General features: G+C 40.0%; 1 protein-coding gene across 1 annotated transcript in view; it reads right to left on the reverse strand.

The window, feature by feature from the left end:
* Positions 1-5,018: 5,018 nt before the first annotated feature.
* The window catches only part of LOC102874602 (chromosome unknown open reading frame, human C12orf5), a 34,835-nt gene continuing 20,491 nt past the window's right edge, over positions 5,019-19,362 (reverse strand). Inside the window, exons 2-6 of the mRNA XM_006891369.1 lie at positions 17,938-17,975; positions 13,182-13,303; positions 10,576-10,653; positions 6,318-6,428; positions 5,019-5,450 (exon numbers count right to left, since the gene is read on the reverse strand). Of these exons, the coding sequence (XP_006891431.1) occupies positions 5,019-5,450; positions 6,318-6,428; positions 10,576-10,653; positions 13,182-13,303; positions 17,938-17,975 (781 nt within the window). The remainder of the gene's footprint in view (positions 5,451-6,317; positions 6,429-10,575; positions 10,654-13,181; positions 13,304-17,937; positions 17,976-19,362) is intronic.

A 19,362-nucleotide genomic window follows, 5' to 3' on the forward strand; every position in this document is an offset into this window, starting at 1 on the left:
CAAAGTAGAATGAGATTATAGTTCCTGGAAGAAAGGAAATTCTTAAGTTAGGTTCATGTTCATCCTAGCTTTTTGCCTTAGGAGCATCTGATAGAATAGATACAATCCAGGTGAGAAACCTACCTCTAGAATCCACTGCCCTCACCTCATGTACCTATTAGAATGAAACATAAAACATTGAAACTATCAATTGATGAGGAGGCAGCAGACCATCTGGAAATGGCTTGGCTACAACAGATGGAGAAAGGATTGAAGCCGTCAATGTTTTCACCCTCCTTGGATCAACAATCAACACCCTGGTACCAACAGTAAATATCTGGAGACATATTGCATTGGGCAAGTCTGCTGTAAAGGACCTCTTCAAAATGCTGAAGAGCAATGTTGTCTGAAGACTAAAGTGTGCCTGATTCAGGCTATGGTCTTCTCAATCACTGGCTATGCATCAGATGACTGGACAATGAAAAAAGATGACAGAATAATTGATGCCCTTGAGTTGTGGAGTTGGTGAAGAGTACTGAATATCCCATGGACTGCCGAAAGAACAAAAGGATGTCTTAGAAAAAGTGTAGCCCGAGTAGTCCTTGGAAGCAAAGATCCTAAAGCTATTGTCTTTCATATGTTGGTCATAGAGCTTAGGAAAAGCACATCATGCATAGAAACATGTAGAATCATTGAAAGAAAGGAAGACTCCCAATGAGATGGCTTGACATGGTGACTTCAGTAAAGGGCTCTAGTATGTCAGAGATGAGGATGGCACAGGGTAGGGCAGGGTCAGGTCAGCTTTTCATAGGGTCACTCTGAGTCATACTGGACTCCACAGCACCTAATCATCACCTTGGAAGGCAGATTGACAGTGTTTTCACAGAGCTAAGCAGTCTTAGCAAAACATTTCAGCCAGCAATTACCCAAATGAGTTGAAAACTTGCACACAAAACTCTACACAAGAATGTTTTTAGCTGCTTTATTCATTATTATAAAAAAAACTGGGAATGAGAATGAAGATGTTCTCCCAGAGGTACATCAATACAATGGAGCATCATTCAGTTACAGAATCAAGAACAGGAAAATATGGAATGTGTGGCTAGTTAGCCTCCATGAACAAATGCTTGCTTCTTTTGCCATGAGATCAAATTATGATGTCTGTCTACCATGACTGAATTATTTTTATCAAAGATACCACAGAATTCTAACCAAAAAGGTAGAAATGCAGGCTAGAATTTCAAATTGTCAATTAATTGACTACGGACTTTCTGGAGCCATCAAAGGCAGACAAATCCCTGAAATTATTGCCCTGAGGGTATCTTTAAACTTTAAGCCGAAACTATGCCTTAAAGTCACTTTAAAATCAAATAATATGTGCATTGAAGATAATGCTCTAAGAATGACCTATATGGGGTCAAAAAGATCAGATTAGGAACCTTAGGGAACAGTCTATCAATGAAAGAACTTAGAAAAAGAAAGGTAACAATGATTATACAAAACAAACAGTGTAATCGCTGTTACTCAGTCTTCCATTTAGGAATTGTTGACTTGGTATAGGTTTTCGCTGTTATAGCCTCAACAAAATAAAATCGGGGTGGGGGGGAAATGAGTCATGAAACTGTGAAGATATAGGAAAAACCTTAAATGCATACAACTCAGTGAAAGATGCAAATCTCTAGTGGCTCCAACTCTGTAACAATCTAGAAAATGGGAAGATGGAGATAATAAAAAGATCAGGGAGCTATGGTGGCCTAGTGGCAAGAAGCTGAGCTGCAATGCCAAAGGCACGCAGATCAAATCCACCAGCTGCTCCACAGGATGGGAAATCTCCTTCCATGCCATTAACTGTAATCAATACAACAGAGAGAGGACCCTTACTCTCATGGAGTCAGAACCAACTTATAGCTGACCTTCCAAGGCGGTAAACTGACAAGAGGAGACAGCCTTTCTCCTTCGGAGTCACTGGTGGATTCAAATCACTGGAGGAGCCTTGGATTAGCAGCATAATGCCTGTCTACAAATTACACTACCAGCACTCCCTTTGAAAAAGAGCTAGTATCTGGAGTATTTAAAATACTCCTACAACTCGAGGGGGGGGGGGTGCATGCGCACACACGCACGCAAATCCCTAACCAAAAAAGATAAAAGCTTTTTAAAAGCCAAACATATATTGCAATGACCAGTTCCGACTCATGGCAGTCCTCCATCAGCTTCCATGAGCGGCAAATCTTTGTGGGGTGGGATGGGATTGCCTCATCTTCTTCCTGGGAAGACAGTGGATTTAAGCAGCTGGCCTTTGCTTTAACAGCCAAATGTCACCAGAGATCCTTATGAAATCCTAATCACTACATAACTGAATTTTAAAATGTCCACACTCACTAGTAATAGGAAAAGGGATTAAAATGAGTTACCACTTTCACTCACGAGAATAGCAAACACCAGACGATGACAGGATGTGGCAACACAAGAAATTGAAAATACTGTTAGACCAAATGAAAAGTAGGAGTTTTTGACTCAAAGAGAGATATAAAAAAAGTGTTCACTTCATATTTTTTAAGAAAATAAAGACAACTCTGCAGTGAACATTATTTTTCCTTTCAAAGTATTATTTTCAGGTTTTCTAAGAGCTAGATGAGAGTGGAAGAATACACAAACTCACTGCACAAGATGCAAATGGGACTTTGAGAACTGATCAGAGAAGACTTCAAGTTTTATTAAAAGGCAAATATAAAAAATATGTTTAGCGATTACTATTTCTGGACGGTGGGAGTGTATTTTTAGTTCTTTTTTAAGTTTTCATTTACTGCCCATACTGGCAGAAAATACTGGTAATGTCAGGTATATAGAGAAACAGAACAAGACTGAGTATTTTATTTGATTACAACACAAACTGAATAAAAACTTTTCCTCCAGTGCCACCTGGTGGCAAGAAGATGCAATCGGCCCAAAATAGCACTGTAGTCCTCAGATGTTTTCAAGGTGCTTCTTCCTTCATTCAATTTACTATATAGGGTATCATTAACTGCTTACTTTCTCTAGAAAAGCAACAGACCTATATTATAGCCTTCTTCAGTCAACAGTTTAGATAATGACCAATTAGGTTTGGTTTCTTTTTTACTTTATTCTTAATGACTCCTTAGGAAGGGCTCTTAGCTTTCACCACTGTTATTTGTCAGAGAGATTAATTTTGGTATTGTGTAGAAAAGGTGATCTTTTACATAAAACTTCTGTTTATAGATTACATTTTTATTTTTAATATAGTGACATCTTAATTTCTGGTCTTTGCCAGATCGTTAATACAATCCTAATATGCCTTTATCTCCAATTCATTCAATCATTACAAAAATTTTAAAAATTTGATTGTGCTTATGTGAAACCTATACTTGAACCAAGAGGCTGTCGTCAGAACAAAGCAAGGAGACACTACATGGTTCAACATCAAGAAGGGGGTCCGTCAGGGATCATCTGGGACGATGGGCTGGACGAGGAGGAATGTGGCATCACCATTAGTGGAAGATTCAACAACAACCTGTTATGCAGATGACACAACCCTGCTTGCTGAAACTGAGGAGGACCTGAAGCACTTGCTTCAAGAATGTCAAGGACTGCAGCCTTCAATACGGATTAAAGCTCAACATCAAGAAAACAAAGATTCTCACCACTGGGCCGATTGGCAGCATCAGTAAGGATGACAAAGAGGTTGAGATAGTTAACAATTTTAGTTTGCTTGACTCCACAGTCAACACTCTGGGTACTAGCAGCCAGGAAATCAAGAGATGAATTGCATTGGGAAAGTCAGCTGTCAGTGACCTCTCCAGAGTACTGAAGAGCAATAATATCAGGCTGGAGACTAATGTGTGCCTGATCCAGGCTACAGTCTTCACAACTGTGTGCTATGAGTCAGGGAGCTAGACAATGCCTAGGGATGATAAAATAGTTTTTAAGAGTTTATCAGAATTTTAAAATATTCAAAGTTTTTTTCACCTCATTTATAAGCAGACTCCACATCCAGGTAGAACTAGGGGAAACAAGGAAATTTCATCAATTTTCAATATTTGATCACTCTATCTTGAACCATGGATGATAGAAAGAGAATTGATGCCTTTGAGCTGTGGTGCTGGAGAAGAGTATTGAATATACCATGAACTGCTAGGAGAACAAACAGGTTTGTCCTGGAAAGGATCAAGTCAGGCTGCTCCTTGGAGTCAAGGATTCTGAAGCTTCGTCTGACATACTTTGGGCATGTTGCAAGGAGGGACCAGTCCTTGGAGAGGGACATCATGTTTGGGAGAACGGAAGGATATCGCAGGAGAGGAAGACCCTCGATGAGATGGATCGATTCAGTGATTTGGGTAATGGGAGTAGATGTGTCAGATACAGTGAGGTTGGCACAGGATAGAGCAGAATTTAGGGCTCTTGTACATAGGGTTGCTATGAGTCACAAGCAACTGGACAGCACGTAACAAAAACAATAGTTGATTTCTATATAAAATATTTTAGTGTCATTTTCTTTTATATAAGCTTATGATGGTATGGATTTTTCATCTGAAAGAATTCTTTTTAAATATATAACATTTTATCATGATAAATATGAAGAAAAAGTACAGAGTAAAAGCTCTTTCTTCAAAACACTGAATGAGGTAATAAAAATACACATAGATCTAACCAAGAGCAAATGCAACAGGCTCAGCTCTTAGACTCGGCTATTGGTCTCCCGTCTGGCAAGGAGTTCTCCCAGCCATTTACAGTCTAGACTTGTCAGTAAGCAGGGTAATAAAATAAATAAAAAATAAAATAAATAAAAAATAAATAAATAAAACAGTCAACTGTACCCAAGACAAAAGAAACAGATTCTAAAAGATTTTCAATTTCTAAATGATTAGTGTTTCATGTCTTTACTGTTCCATGTGAACGTTGTAACTTGCTTTCAGAAAAAGCTTCTTAACCGTTTGCAAACAGCACTAGCAGAGGGCATAATTAAAGCTAAAGGCACACTCTCAGAGACTAAAAACTTGGGTTCTGACGCAGATTTAAACTTAACGTGTGTCAGTCATTCCACGTAGATGATCCTGCAGGTTCATGCAAATACACTGAAGTGTTGGCTTAACTTTTTTCCCCTCCTCAAAGCTGACGATGAAGAGATTCATCCCCGTGTTGGGGCTAACTGATGCAAGTTCAGATTTGCTTATGGTTGTTGGCAGGGTACACTGAAGGTCACCTAGAAAATAACCAAAAAGGCTTCTCATATAAGCTCCATGGCTCACAACTAAGACACTGGCTACTAATTCTGGGGCACTGCCATCTGAATTCAGTTTAGAGCCATAGTTTTTTCCTAAAGGAAATACTTCTGCCAGAGACGTTTCCAGAGAGTTGTCCAGTGCTTCCTTGGAAGACAGTTCTTTCTGACTTGCTTCCTTCAAGATCAGTTGACAGAGAAATTCAAAAAAGTCTTTTCCACGCATTTTCACCTACAGAGAAAGAAAGATGAAAGATCTCAAGAAAAGCTTCACTGATGACTGCCATAAAATGGAACTGATTTGACTTATTAATATGCCTATATAAACACTGCATAAGCAGGTGGATCTGTGTCTACCTTTCTATTCATTCAGTGGTCCCCAAAACATCACTAACCATATCACATACTAGGAACAATGAAAGGAGACTGAGGACAGAGACAGACATACATCTTAATTCCTGGCTTCAAAGCACTCATAGCCCAGTTAGGGGAATCTACACATACATGGCAACTCAAACTTGCACTAACCACGAAAAATTCATCTGGAAACTTCATCTTAACTTTTGTTTCACAAATTAATAGAAAGTCTTTACCAGAAAATTATATTAACAAAGAACAGAGGAGGGCAAATCACCAAGAATGCAATTCAAAAGCACATGTCAAAGAAATGCTGTCTTTAATAGCTGAAGAGGCAGTAGAGGCTCAAAGATTTTTTTTATAGAATCGCACCTATTCTTCTCGAGCCGCATCATACGTTTCCCCCTGACTACCTAAGACGACCACTACTACACCTAACAGTGATTGCTTCAACCACAACGCTAAGCATGCTAACCGAAAAGTTTGAGTCCATCCATAAAGGTTCAAGTCCACCTAATGCTCTGCTTCTGAAAAACTGGCCACTGAAAAAATAAAAATCTATGTATTAACTGTATACTAAAATACTATAGCTTCATTAATCATACTGTGGTGTATATTACAGTTTATTTTACGAACCAAGTAACTTTCAAACTGTTTGATTAGACACATTCCATTTAAAATGAGTTGGATTTCTGACACTAGAAAGTTCACCAACACAGCAACCTGTACCCTTGCAACGTACCTCATTTAAGGTCTCTCCCCCGGGGGGTGTGAATTTGGGAACTTCTTCCCCAGCTGCTCTGGCCATTGTTCTTAGATCAGTCAATGGTCTGCCTTCTGCAGCTCCATAATTCTGCAATAATTCAATACATAAAATTTTTTCAAATGAAAATGCACATGCTTGTAGCAAATTTGGAACAAACTTAAGTCTCGTTCCAGATATTTTATCATAACTCTTCTGAACTGGCAATGGAAAAAAATATACTGAGTAAATGATCATATAACTTGAGCTGTAGACGAGGTCACAGTGAGTGAGCTATGTGGACCAGCTCACTGAAGTAGAAGATGGGACTTTAACTGGATGAATAATGGAACAGGGATAAGCCCAAACTCCAGGAATAAAGACTTAACACACAGCAAGGCACCAGATCGGGCATATTAACTTCACATCTATCTCTCGTGACTTTCATAATTGATCAGTGAAACAGGTACTTTCAGCTTCACTTTATAAAGGAGAAAGCCAAGTTTTGGGGAAAATTAGCAACAGTTTTGTAACACTTATCCACATCTACGCAACTTCAAAGTTCATGAGCTTCTAGAGTCATTTTTACATGGTAGTCGTAACAATAGGCATGTTTATCACAAAAGAAATACAAATGGTTAAGAAACACAGGGAACAACTTCAAGCTCATTGAGGAAGAAATAATGAAATTTAAAGGGTATTCTCTTAAGCTAGAAGAGCAAGAAGATTAACAGTCATTTCTAGTGCTTATATAGGACAACAAGCATTCCTTCATCACTCAGGGGAGCATAAATTAACCAACATTTTAAATATTTCAATGAAAAACATATGAGCACATAGTTTTTTTTAATTTCACAAACTTTAAAATATGAATGAGCACATGCTTTTGTCAAGTCTACCAAAAGAGGTCTAAAATGACAATGCAATCTGATCCACATCCCCCACCATTCTTCAAAGAGACGGAAAAAGTAACTGAAAAGAGCTTGGAGTTGTTACAGCAACAGATCCATAGGTCAATGGAATAAAACTGGGAACCTAAAGGTAAATCCATCCACTAAATGGTTATCTACTTAATGTTTTGGCACATTTTTCTGTGTCAGCGAATTCTTTTTGGTAAAATGACTCTGTATACTCCTTTCATCTTTTGATGCTTCCTGGGCCATTCAATATTCTGCCCACAGCATCCTTAAGTATTTCACCTCAAAGATTTGTTCTTCAGTTCCTTTAACTTAAGAAATGCCAAGCAGAGCTGCAGGAGAAGGTGGCAGTCTCCACAGGAGTGAAAGTTCCTCATAATTTTCCTTTGTTGGAAGAACTTGAAGAAGGACAAAAAGGAGTAGGCGATGGTACAGATAGCTGGGGCCTTGAAGATGATGAAGATACGACACTTACAAGGTGTGATTACAGGAATTGGACCATCAAGGACAAATTATGAAAACAGAATTTATAGCCTAAGAGTAGAATGTGGACCTAAATATCCAGAAGCTCCTCCACTGGTTAGATTTGTAACAAAAATTAATATGAATGGAATAAATAATCCCAGTGGAATGGTGGATGCACAAAGCACAGCAATGTTAGCAAAATGGCAAAATACATATAGCATTAAAGTTGCACTTCAAGAATTAAGATGTCTAATGATGTCCCCCCCCCTCCCACCCCAAAAAAAGAAAAGAAATGCCAAGCGTGCTTGGCCCTTTTGATTTTCCAACTCTAGCTCTCTGTACTTTTCATGATAATACTTTGTGTCTTCCTGAGTTGCCCTTTGAAATGTGCTGTTTAGCTCCTTAACTTCTTGAAGGACCAAGGCATGGAGAAAAGTACTGAATGTACCATGGACTGCCAGGAAAACAAACAGATTCATCTTGGAGAGGATTAAACCAAGCTACTCCTTGGAGGCAAGGATTCTGGGGCTTCGTCTGACATACTTTGCACATGTTGCCAGGAGGGACGACACAGATTTAAAAAAAAAAAAAATACTGGGACAAATATGGATGCCCCAATCTGTGACATAGACTATGAAAAAGAACTGAAAATATGCAATTGGGAGAGGATAAACTAGATGATTGGCACCTCCTAATAATTAAATGGGAGCTCTGGTGGCCTACTGCTAAAGGAGTTGTGCTGCCAACCCAAACAGACAGTTCGAATCCATGAGCTGCTTCAAAGGTTACAGTGGGCAGTCTACTCCCACGTGATCTGCAGCCACTGAAAATGTGCCTGAAGGTCAGTGATGAGTCACTCCTGACTTGACAGCACACAACAAAAATATTAAATCCGTATGTACATCAAAAGAGTTCTACAAGAGAATAAATAAAGAGCTTACAGACTAGAGAAAACGATTTGGCAATGATATATCTGCCAAGGGCCTCAGCTTTAAAATTTATTGAGAATTTTCATTTCAACAAGAAAAGGACAACCCAGTTTCACCTGGGAAGAGAGCATGAAAAGACCAAAGATGTGTCTATTTATTCATTTTACTCCCCTCTCCCTCACTTCCCATTCCTATTCACCATCCAAAAATGATTCTATCTGTCTATAAATCTTTCCTTAGCTTTTTATAATCATGCATGAGGGAAGGAGACCGCACACCAGAGCACTCAGGAGAGAGCTGGACCCTGGACTTGGGAAGCCAGGTCCGAAAGGCAAGTAGAAATGGGTCAGGTCTGGGAAATGCGTATTCCAAAAACAGTGAACTGGATCCCTAAGTTCAGTGAGAGAGCACAGGTGTCTCGGCAACTCAGATATCAAACATGCTCATCATCAGTGGTTTAGAGCTGGCCCTGATGTCTCTGTTAGAATATGAGTCCTCCCGTCACTTGGCTCCCCTCGGCATGGACTCAACCTCTGCATGCCTTGTTTTCTGCACTTATAAAGTGAAGATTAGAAACAGCTCCCTCCTTCTCTACTTTTTGTGAAGATGGATAAACTTGTGCTGCCGGGCACAGTGCTGGCATGTGGTGAGCACCCTGGCAGAGCCCCACTACTGTTGCTGCTTTACACACTGAAGCACCGAGGCAGGCTGAGTATCAAACAGATCACAGTCAAGGCTAGGCGACCTCTTGAAAGAAAAGACACTGGTATGAACTGTTCCACCCAGAAATGTAGCAAGCAGACCTTCTGGCTACCGTGTGGCAATTAAGACTGGAAGAGAGGGTGCATCACAAAAAGCAAGGGAATCCTGGCTGCAGTAATGTACGTGACAGATGATACTGGTCTGCCAATGGGTCTGGAGAACAATTAATAGATTGGAGAAGTACTAAATGGAAGAATCAACAAGATGGTGAGAAGGGGGCTGTGCAAGGCAGTTCTAGAATCAATGGTCTAAATAAATGAGTAAGGCAAGAGCACAATAGAGGAAGACCATGAGTGCCACAAAATTAGAAGGAGCTCTGGGGCCAAACAAATAAAAACAAATGGCAGGCAGTTGGCATGTAAGTGTGAAAGGTAAGAGATTCAAGTTAAAAATGTGTGTGGGTGTGTGTGTACACATGCTGAAGCTCTACTATTATGTTACATTTCCAACTAGATAGGGAAGAAATTAAGGGCCAACAGGTGGCGCAAAGAGTCAAGCGCTTAACTACTAGCTGCATAAAGGCAGGCCTGGTTATCTGCTTTTGAAGGTCACGAGCCTTGAAACTGTGAAGCAGTCCTACCTACTCTGCACACAGGGGGTCACCAGAGTCAGAAGCATTCAAGAGCAGCAATGAAGACAACACCACGGGACAAAGAGGTGATGGAACACTAACCAGCTATTGGGTCAGTATTTCATCTGAGAGCTAGAAAATTAATAAGGATGTCAGAAAAAGAATTAATGCCTTTGAGCTATAGTGTTGGAGAAGAGTACTGCCAAAAGAACAAACAGGTTATGCCTTGATGTGCAAAGATCATAAAGCTTTTCCTCATATACTTTGGGCAAGCTGGTAGGAGGGGCTGCTCCTTGGAGGAGGACAGGATGCTCAGAAAGGCAGAGGGTCGACGAAGGAGAGGAAGACTCTCGAGTCAGGGATGGCTACAGTGGGTTCTAATATGTCAGGAAGAATGAGGACTGCACAGGATAGGAGAGTTCAGATGTGATGCTCATGAGGTCACTGGGTTTTACCCGACTTAAAGGCAGACAACACCACGAATGAGAGTGTCTGCCATGCTCTAAGTTCTTAACACATTCTCCAATCCCTACATTTAAGTTTTAGTTATTTATGAAAACAAGGTCGTTACTGACAATTTATGATAAATAGAAATCTGTAAATAAATTGCTTACCCTTTCTCGAAGTCTTGAATCATGCACTACTGTCATATTCTTGGAAAATTTATTTTTCTCCAAAATCCCCTGCATGGTCTGAAAAAAATCAAAGCACAGCTGTTTCTTTCCTCATACATTACCTTTCTGACTAAACAAAATCTCCCTCCCCAGCTGATAAGTAAAAATATTTGATTCTCAACCCTTTGAGGGCTCTACAAATGGCCAGCTTACAGCTTCTGATAATTTTTATATTCTTTTCTGCATAGCTCCCTCTTTTAGTATTCTGTCCCACAAATATTAGCATCCTGACTTCTCCAAATACCAAGCTCTGTGTCCTTAACACAGAGCCCAATGTGCTTTCTGCATCCCTTCTTCACACTCTGGAAATCGCTTTAGCTAAAGAACCAGGTAATCTTAAGGCTCCCTTTTGTTGTTTCCTTTCATTCCACCCTGCATTCTGGGACATGGACTCGTGTTAACCCAAGTCCATGCCTAAAAACTTTTTTTTATCCTTTGTCCCGTTTCTCAATGTTTATAGAAGAAGGCTGAGTCCCAACCCTGCTACCTTCTCATGGTTGAATACATAGCCTCCATCTACTGAGTTTTTCAACACTGTCTTTTTATACTTCTAGAAAATCTGACTTGATCTTTTTGAAAAGAAAAAAATAAATCATACTTAAGAAAATAAATTTACAAAAAGAAATTAAAATATCTTAAATTTTAGAAATAAAAAAGAATTTCTAACACATTTTTTTTAATATGTTAACATAGTTCATTGGGTGAATCTCCATTTTCTGTGAAGTTTCTGTTCAATATAACTAGTGTTTCTGCTGGGAGCTCTGGTGACTTAGTGGTAAGGAGCTGCACTGCCATCCCAAGGATATGTTGTTTGAATCCACTGGCTGCTCTGAGGGAGAAAGATGGACAAATTCCTCCCATGCAATTTACAGACTCTGAAAACCTAGAGGAGAGTCAGCTATGAGTCAGTTCTGCCTCAACAGCTCACAACAAATGTTTCTTGTAGGCTCTCCCATAACTTGGTTTGTGTTCTTGAGAGACTTTCTTCACAGCCACCACAATATGAAAATTATCAAAATAAAAAAAAGGAAAATGGAAATTCTGTGTGGCAGAGATGGTGTCTGTGTTTTATCTATCATTCCCTATAGTCTCTGGGGGCAGGTTTCCAAATTCACACAAAAGTGGAGACTTCTGACCCATTGGTATGGGAAGCCAAATTTCATACCAAATATTTTATGAAAAAAAATATGCTTGTTCAGGAATTGAAGGAATTACAAACTTATAAATTAGGATTTCTCTTGTGACAGATTACAGGAAATGAGCTGTTTCCTGCATACAAGAGACAACTAGGGCCCCTCTACAGAGGGAGATTTAATACCTGTGAAATAGTTCCTTCCTGAACTAAAGCATTAGGTTGACAATAGAGAAAAATTCTGCTTCATTTACAAGAGAATTCTCTATGATTTGCTTCCCCTGATTCTCAATAAATACACAGAGATGAGTGGTTTGAGACACTTCAGTCACTGGAACTGCTGGCCCCCTGCCTTTTATGCCCTCTGTTCTATCTCATTCTTGGTTGTCTCTCTCACTATTAGTAATTATAAAAATACTTTACTCTTGGTATGTAACATTCTGGCGCCCTAACAGGGACAAGGTGGTGGTCTCTCTTTCTCTTTTTCGAGCAGACACCAGGAAATCGAAAGGGAATTTGTTCAGGGTAAGTGAAACTCTCAGGAAAATTAAGGCAGGATCATGAGGAAATCCTCACCCCTTGGAAGTCAAGGGTAGAAGCAGAAAAAGTTTCATGAGGAATCACTCACCCTTTGAAGGACAAAGTCAGGGGAAGAATTAAAAAAAATCCATGGGGACTATATCCCACCCTCTGAAATAAATGGATTAAAAATTCAGAGGTAGAATTGATAAAGCAGAGTTATGGGGGACACCCCTCCTCTGAAGCTCAATATATCTCTCTCTTAAAGGAACTACTTGGGAGCTCAGGGTGAAAAGATGAAAGGGGTTTTTTTGTAGTTGTTTCAGTATGTGCAAAAGCGTTGTTGCTGGTTTAGGCCAGTAGGTAGAGTGCAGTTAAATTTAAAAACTTGGCATAATGTTATGAGATATTTACAAGGAGCATATAAAAAAGAACAAATTCCTATTGATTTTTGGCCAGTATGGACTTTGATAAGCACAGTAACAATGTCTGTGCAGGACTGTACTCATTATAAAAAAGTTTTGTAAAGAGAGATAGCTGAATTATTGTATGAATATGCGTAAAATGATAATACATTAGAGAAGGTTAAAGCTGTAGACAAGAAACAGTCTATGTCACCTTTACAAAGAACCTTAGGAAGACACAATCCTGAATTATTATTTTCTCTTAATTGGCATGTGTTGATTCAAACAGTGTTCTTCCCAGAAAATGATTTACAATTTAAAATATGGTTTAGAAAGAGAAAAAAGAAAAAGGGTTCTAACTGCTGGACCATTGCCTTTTAAGCTCTCTAGTTTTCTTTCATTCCCGGTTGTCTGTCTCATTATTAACAATTATAAAAATACTTTATCCTTGGTATGCAACACATTGGCCTTAACCCTGACTCTGAAAGTACCTGCTTTGTCCTCGTGAGGTCACTGGAGAATAAATGGGTAAATTTCACATTGCTGAGAAAGATACCAGCAGCTTCTGCTTGATTAAATCCAGTTTCTGAAAGAGGCTCATCTACTCCTTGTCCTGAGGCATTAAGAGAGAACAGTAATATTTATTATTAACATAAGTACACAAGAAATAAAAATTAAATCATATACAAAAGTATATTATTGCATTATTAGTCAAAGATTTCCTTAGGTGGTTAGCCATATGAAACAAAAATGCAGGCCATACACATAGATTTCACCTGATGGCATGCAGAGGAGTCAGATCAATTACATCTGTGAAAAGAATCACTGGAGAAGCTCAATATCAGCTGTGAAAATTAGGCCAGGTGCTGTCTGTGGAACTGACCACTAATATGCAAGTTCAAATTAAAGCTAACGGAAGTCAAATCATACCCACAGAAATCAAGATTTGATCTTGAGTCTATCTCTCCTGAAAAAAACACCAATTCAGGAACCCATTTTGAGGCCCTGAACACTAATGAACAAAGACCAGATGAGCTGTGGGAGGATATCAAGAAAATCATCCATGAAGAATGCAAAAGGTCATTACAGAGGAGGAAGAAGAAAAGACCAAAATGGATGTCAGAAGAGACTCTGAATATTGCACTAGAGCACCAAGAAGTCAAAGTGAAGAAAACAAATCAAGAAGTTAAGGAACTAAATAGAAGATTTCAAAGGGCATCTTGGGAAGACAAGGCAAAGTATTATAATTAAATATCCAAGAAGCAGGAGTCAGAAAATCAAAAGGGTCAAACTCACTCGGCATTTAAGCTAAAGGAACTAAAGATAAATTCAAGCTGCGGCAAGCTCTGGTGGCCTAGTGGAAAGAAGCTGCAACTACAGTCTCAGAGGTGCATGGTTCAAATCCACCATATGCTCAGCTGGAGAAAGAGGAACAATCTCCTCCTGTACCAGTCAGATCTGATTTGACAGGACACACAAAAAATAATGAAATAAAATATTGAAAAAAAAAAAAAAGAAATTCAAGCTGCATGCACACCCATGTTTACTGTGGCTCTGTTCGCAATAGCAAGGATTTGGAAACAACCTAAGGTGCCCATCAACAAACGAATGGGAAGAGAAGGTCTGGTATATCCACACGATACTATGCTGCATTGAAAAACAAGGAACTCATGCAATATTATTCAAAATGGGTGACCCTGGAGGACATTATGCTGAGTGAAGTATCTCAGTCACTGCATGGTGCCACTATTGTAAAACAGAACTGACCTTGGGGTTGGGGAGAAATTGAGAAAGATGGGTTCAACAATGTATAACCGCATGAAACAGATGAGGAAGAAAACTGTTTAAAAGGGATATGTAATTAGGTATTTTTGTCACAACAGGAGTCTAGAGCGAAGGCTACATGGTGGAGTGGACCTGGGGGGGAGGGTTTGTAACACAAAAGAATTTTTCTTTTACTTTTACAAGAGGGTAGTGTACTGGGGGGGAGGGTTGGGAGGGGCGAAAAGCATAACAATGAATGAATGGCAATCCAAAGTCTCCATAAATTTTTACTGAAATTAATAATAAATTTTAAAAAAATTGCAAAAAAAAAAAAGAAATTCAAGCTGCGAGTTGCAATGCTTAATGATGCTATGGGCAGAACACTGATTCAGGAACCATCAAAAGATGGAAGTAGTATAGAGTCACCGTACAAAAAATAATTGGCTGATATAGAAGAATTTCATGAAACAACATATGATCAAGAGGAAATGGGTAATGAAGGAGGAAGTTCAGGCTATTCTGAAGGACTTGGCAAAAAAATAAAACCCCAGGAACTGACGGGATATCAACTGACATATTTCAACAAAGTGATGTTACCCTGGGTGTGCTCATCAGGTTGGACCAAGAAATCTGAAGGGTAACTACCTGGTCAACTGACTGGAAGAGACCCATATTTATTCCCATCCCATAAAAAGGTGACCTACCAGAGTGTGGAAATTATCATACAATATCACTCACATCACACACAAGCAAAATCCTGCTGAAGACTATCCAGAAATGACGGGAACAGTACACTGACAAAACTAACAGTAATACAAGCTGGGTTTAGAAGAGGTTGTGGTACTAGAGATGTTATTGCCAATGTCAGACAGATCTCGGCATAAAGCAAAGTGTACCAGAGGAATGTTGTTGTTTCATTGACCATGCAAAGGTATTTAACTGTGTGGATCACAACAAATTGCGGCTAACCTAAAGGAGAATGGAAATCCCACAACATTTTATTGTGCTTATGCAAAACTTATACTTGGACCAGGTAGTAGTCCTCAGAACAGAACAGAGCAAGGAAACATGGCATGGCTCAAAATCAGGAAAGGAGTGTGTCAGGGATGCATCCTGTCTCCATACCTTTTCAATCTATATGCAGAAAAGATCATTTAGGAAGCTAGGCTTGATGAGAAGGAGTGTGGAATCAGGATTGGAGGAAGACTCAACAGATGACACACCCTGCTTGCTGAAACTGTGGAGGACCTGAAACACTTGCTAGAAGGTCAAGGACTGTAATATGGATTGAAGCTCAATAACAAGAAGACAAAGATTCTCACCATTGGTCCAACTGGCAGCACCATGATAGACGGAGAAGAGACTGAGGTTGTTAACAATTACAGCTTGCTCAGCTCCACAATGAACACTGTTGGTACCAGCAGTCAGGAAATCAAAAGATTAATTATACTGGAAAAATCTGCTGTTAGGAACCTCTCCAGAGTGCTGAAAAGCAACAATTCCAGTCTAGAGACTAAGGTGTGCCTGATCCAGACCATGGTCTTCAAAATTACTTGATATGAATCAGAGAGCTGGATAATCACTAAGGATAACAGAAGAAGAATTGATGTCTTTGAGTTGTGGTACTGGAGAAGAGTCTTGAACATACCATGGACCACCAAGAAAACATATCTATCTTGGAGAGGGTGAAACCAATGGAGGCTAGGACTTTTGAAACTCTGTCTCACATATTTTGGGCACATGGCCATGAGGAACTGGCCCTTGGAGAAGGACATCATGCTTGTAAGTGTGGAAGGACAGCACAAGAGAGGAAGACCCCAGACCAGATGGATTTACATAGTGACTGGAATAATGGGGGTAGATGTGTCAGAATCAGTGAGACTGGCTCAGGACAGGGCAGGCTTCAGAGGTGCTGTGCAGAGTTGCAGGTGACTCAATGGCACATAACTACAATTTGGCCATATAACTTTTTATAGAGAACTGAGAAAATAAGCTTATCTTCTACAAAATCTCAATGCCATGGATTAAATGTATCCCCTTCAAAAACACATGCTGGAATTCCGACATCTCCATCTGTGGAAAGCCCGGGTGGTGCAGTGGTTAAAAGTATTCAGTTGCTAACCAAATGACTAACAAGTAACTTGAGGCTATCCACATTCATAAAGCTTTACAGCCTTGGAAATCCTAAGAGGCAGTCCAACTCTGACTGCCCTACAGAGACAGACGAGGGAGCTGGGAGCTGGGTATCTGCAGAGAAAATTTCATTTAGAAAAAGGATTTTCTCTGGTGTGTCAGTGAGGCCGTATGAGAGGAGGTTTGTCCGAAGTCACTACTACTTCTGGGTGACATGAGCAGCAGACCAGATGAAGAGATAAGCGAGAATAAATGGGGTGAAGTGTCTGGGAAAATCAGGGAGCAAGGACTGGAGATGCCAAGGCAGGGACTTTTATGAGTGGACAGAGAGAGACAGCACCTTTTCCTAGAGTCATAGTCCTGAATTTGGACTTGTAGCCTCCTAAACAATAAGAAAATAAATTTCTGTTTTGTTAAAGTCTTTCATCAATACTTCCTTCATAAGAACATTAAGAAACACATAAGTGTTCAAATCTTTTCCAAGAGAAAGCATGCCTGATGAGAATTAGATGACAATGTGGGTTAGACTATCTTGAGCTTTTTTCTCTATTAGCTCCATTTTTTTAAATTCTGCCTCTGAGTTTACATTCCCAACTCAGGCAGTCATTGCATTAAGGCAGCAGACCACTGACTGCACTTAGCTTCTCTTTACAGCCATTGCTCAACGCTAATTGTATTACTTTGCTTCTCTCTCTCTTTATTTAAAAGATGTTTTGGATCCTCTATTTCCAAGAGAAAGGCTGATTTGATACTCTAAAGAGTTGTTTCACTACAATAGAAGCAAATGGTGCAAATAGAACAAAGTAAAACCACAAATATGCTGAGCTGATAACACAGGGAAGACTGAAGCTGATGTCCAAACTATTAGAATGGGATGCTGGGAGGTGGAGAATGAGTGAACCTGCTCCCCAGGACAGCAAAGTGGTAGGACAAAACCCAACACTCCTGGCACGAGAGAAACCCGTAAGAAGGTTAACATTCTCTCACGTCAGTGTGAAATCAAATGCAAAATCTTCTTCAGAGCAAATCATTCCTAAAAAAGGCTAATGAGTTTTTTTACTAATTTAGAGCAAACAGTAGCTTGCTCAAAGACTAAACACACACAAAAATAATCCATCAAGAATGAAAGCCACCATAAACAACAAACTCAGAGAAATGCTAATAAGGAATCATTCCTCTTGGTTACTTGGTTACCCACTGTTTTGATCATATTTCTGATGATTGCCATGTTTTGATTCTGTGATCCTGATTCATTTAACAGCCCTCAGTCCACCCTGCCCCACCAAATCTGATTAACTCACATACCACAGGGGCATTAAGGGAGAGCTAAAATAGCAGGATTAGACCAACCTTGAAGTATTTTCTCCTTGTTCAACCTGGTTTCTCCACTAAAAGAGGAAAGAAAAAAAAAGTATCAAATAATGTTATTCTGAATGAGAAAAAAATCAACAAAATGGTATTTCTAAGATGGTTTATGAACCTTGTAATATATGTCATAAGACAACCCATGAAAACGTCCATTTATTCTAAATGAACATTCAGTATTCTCCTCTGAATGTGACAAATACCTAGCTGATGCAGATATCTAAGGTGTTTGCCTACAAACCAAGGTTGTAGTCCACGCAGATGAAAGTTCCTAAAACCCAGCTGCACTGAAGACCTTCTGGTAGAGGAGAAAGGGAACAGGTTTGCTCACAGGGTACTGAGTTTATGCTAATGGTGGTGGAATACTTGGGAAGAGTGAGAAGTTACTAAATCTGCAGAATGGAATGAATGACACTGTATTATACATGTAGAACTGTTCACCATAATACATTTTCTGTGATGATGATTTACTAATGTGTGATGTTAATGACATTGTTTAATGATTTCTGCATCACACTGGACAAGCTTTTACTAGAATGGATACAACTACGGCTCTCTTCCAGCTGATGGCCAAGGAGCTGTCTTCTGAATGTCTTGGCTTAGATAAGCGAACACCACTTGCACTGCATCCATTTGTTGAAATATTTCAATTGAGATTCCACCAAGTCCTGTTGTAGTTATGTGCCATTGAGTCAGAAATCACTCCTAACTGGCCCACCAGTGGGTTTTCAGAGGCAGTAAATAGCACAGAAGGAAACTGTTCATATTTCTCCTTAGGAGCAACTGGTGGATTTGAACCATTTGTCTTTGAATTCGCAAGGCAACTCCTTACCACTAGGCCACCAGAGCTCCCCATGATCAACTCCTACAGCATTTAAAAACCAATTTGTCAATTACAAGTGAGAGATCCCAGAGAAGCACACAAACCTATGAAATCCATGCCTATCTTTTAAGATTGTTAAAAAGTTGTTAAATTCTGTAAAACTGAAAAAACACCTGTGGATCACGCTGAAGCTTTAAGTGTCAAAGAGCAGTGACAGAAAAAAAAAAAAAATCAATCCAAAATAGTGACAATACCAAATGCTGACAAGGCTACGGGCCTACAGACACTCTCCTTCATTACTGTGGGAATGCAAAATAGTAAGGTCTGGGGAACGCCGCTGCCAGCCGGGGGAACGCACGCGGCCGCCCGACAGGCCGGGGGAGCGCCGCCGCCAGACCGGGAACGCCGCCGCCAGACCGGGGAACGCCGCGAGGGGGACCCGGAGGAGACCCGGGGAGAGCAGCAGCCAGCCACCTGCCGTGGAACTCCAGAGGAGCAAAGACTGCCGGACACTGTGGGACCCCCCTGCAGCCCACACCTGTGTGACCCTTAGCACACAGGGTGCTGCTGCATAAACCCCCAGCAGC

The sequence above is a fragment of the Elephantulus edwardii genome, unplaced genomic scaffold, assembly GCF_000299155.1.
Source record: "Elephantulus edwardii isolate Elephantulus edwardi_28Jun2011 unplaced genomic scaffold, EleEdw1.0 scaffold00096, whole genome shotgun sequence".
Taxonomy (NCBI): domain Eukaryota; kingdom Metazoa; phylum Chordata; class Mammalia; order Macroscelidea; family Macroscelididae; genus Elephantulus; species Elephantulus edwardii.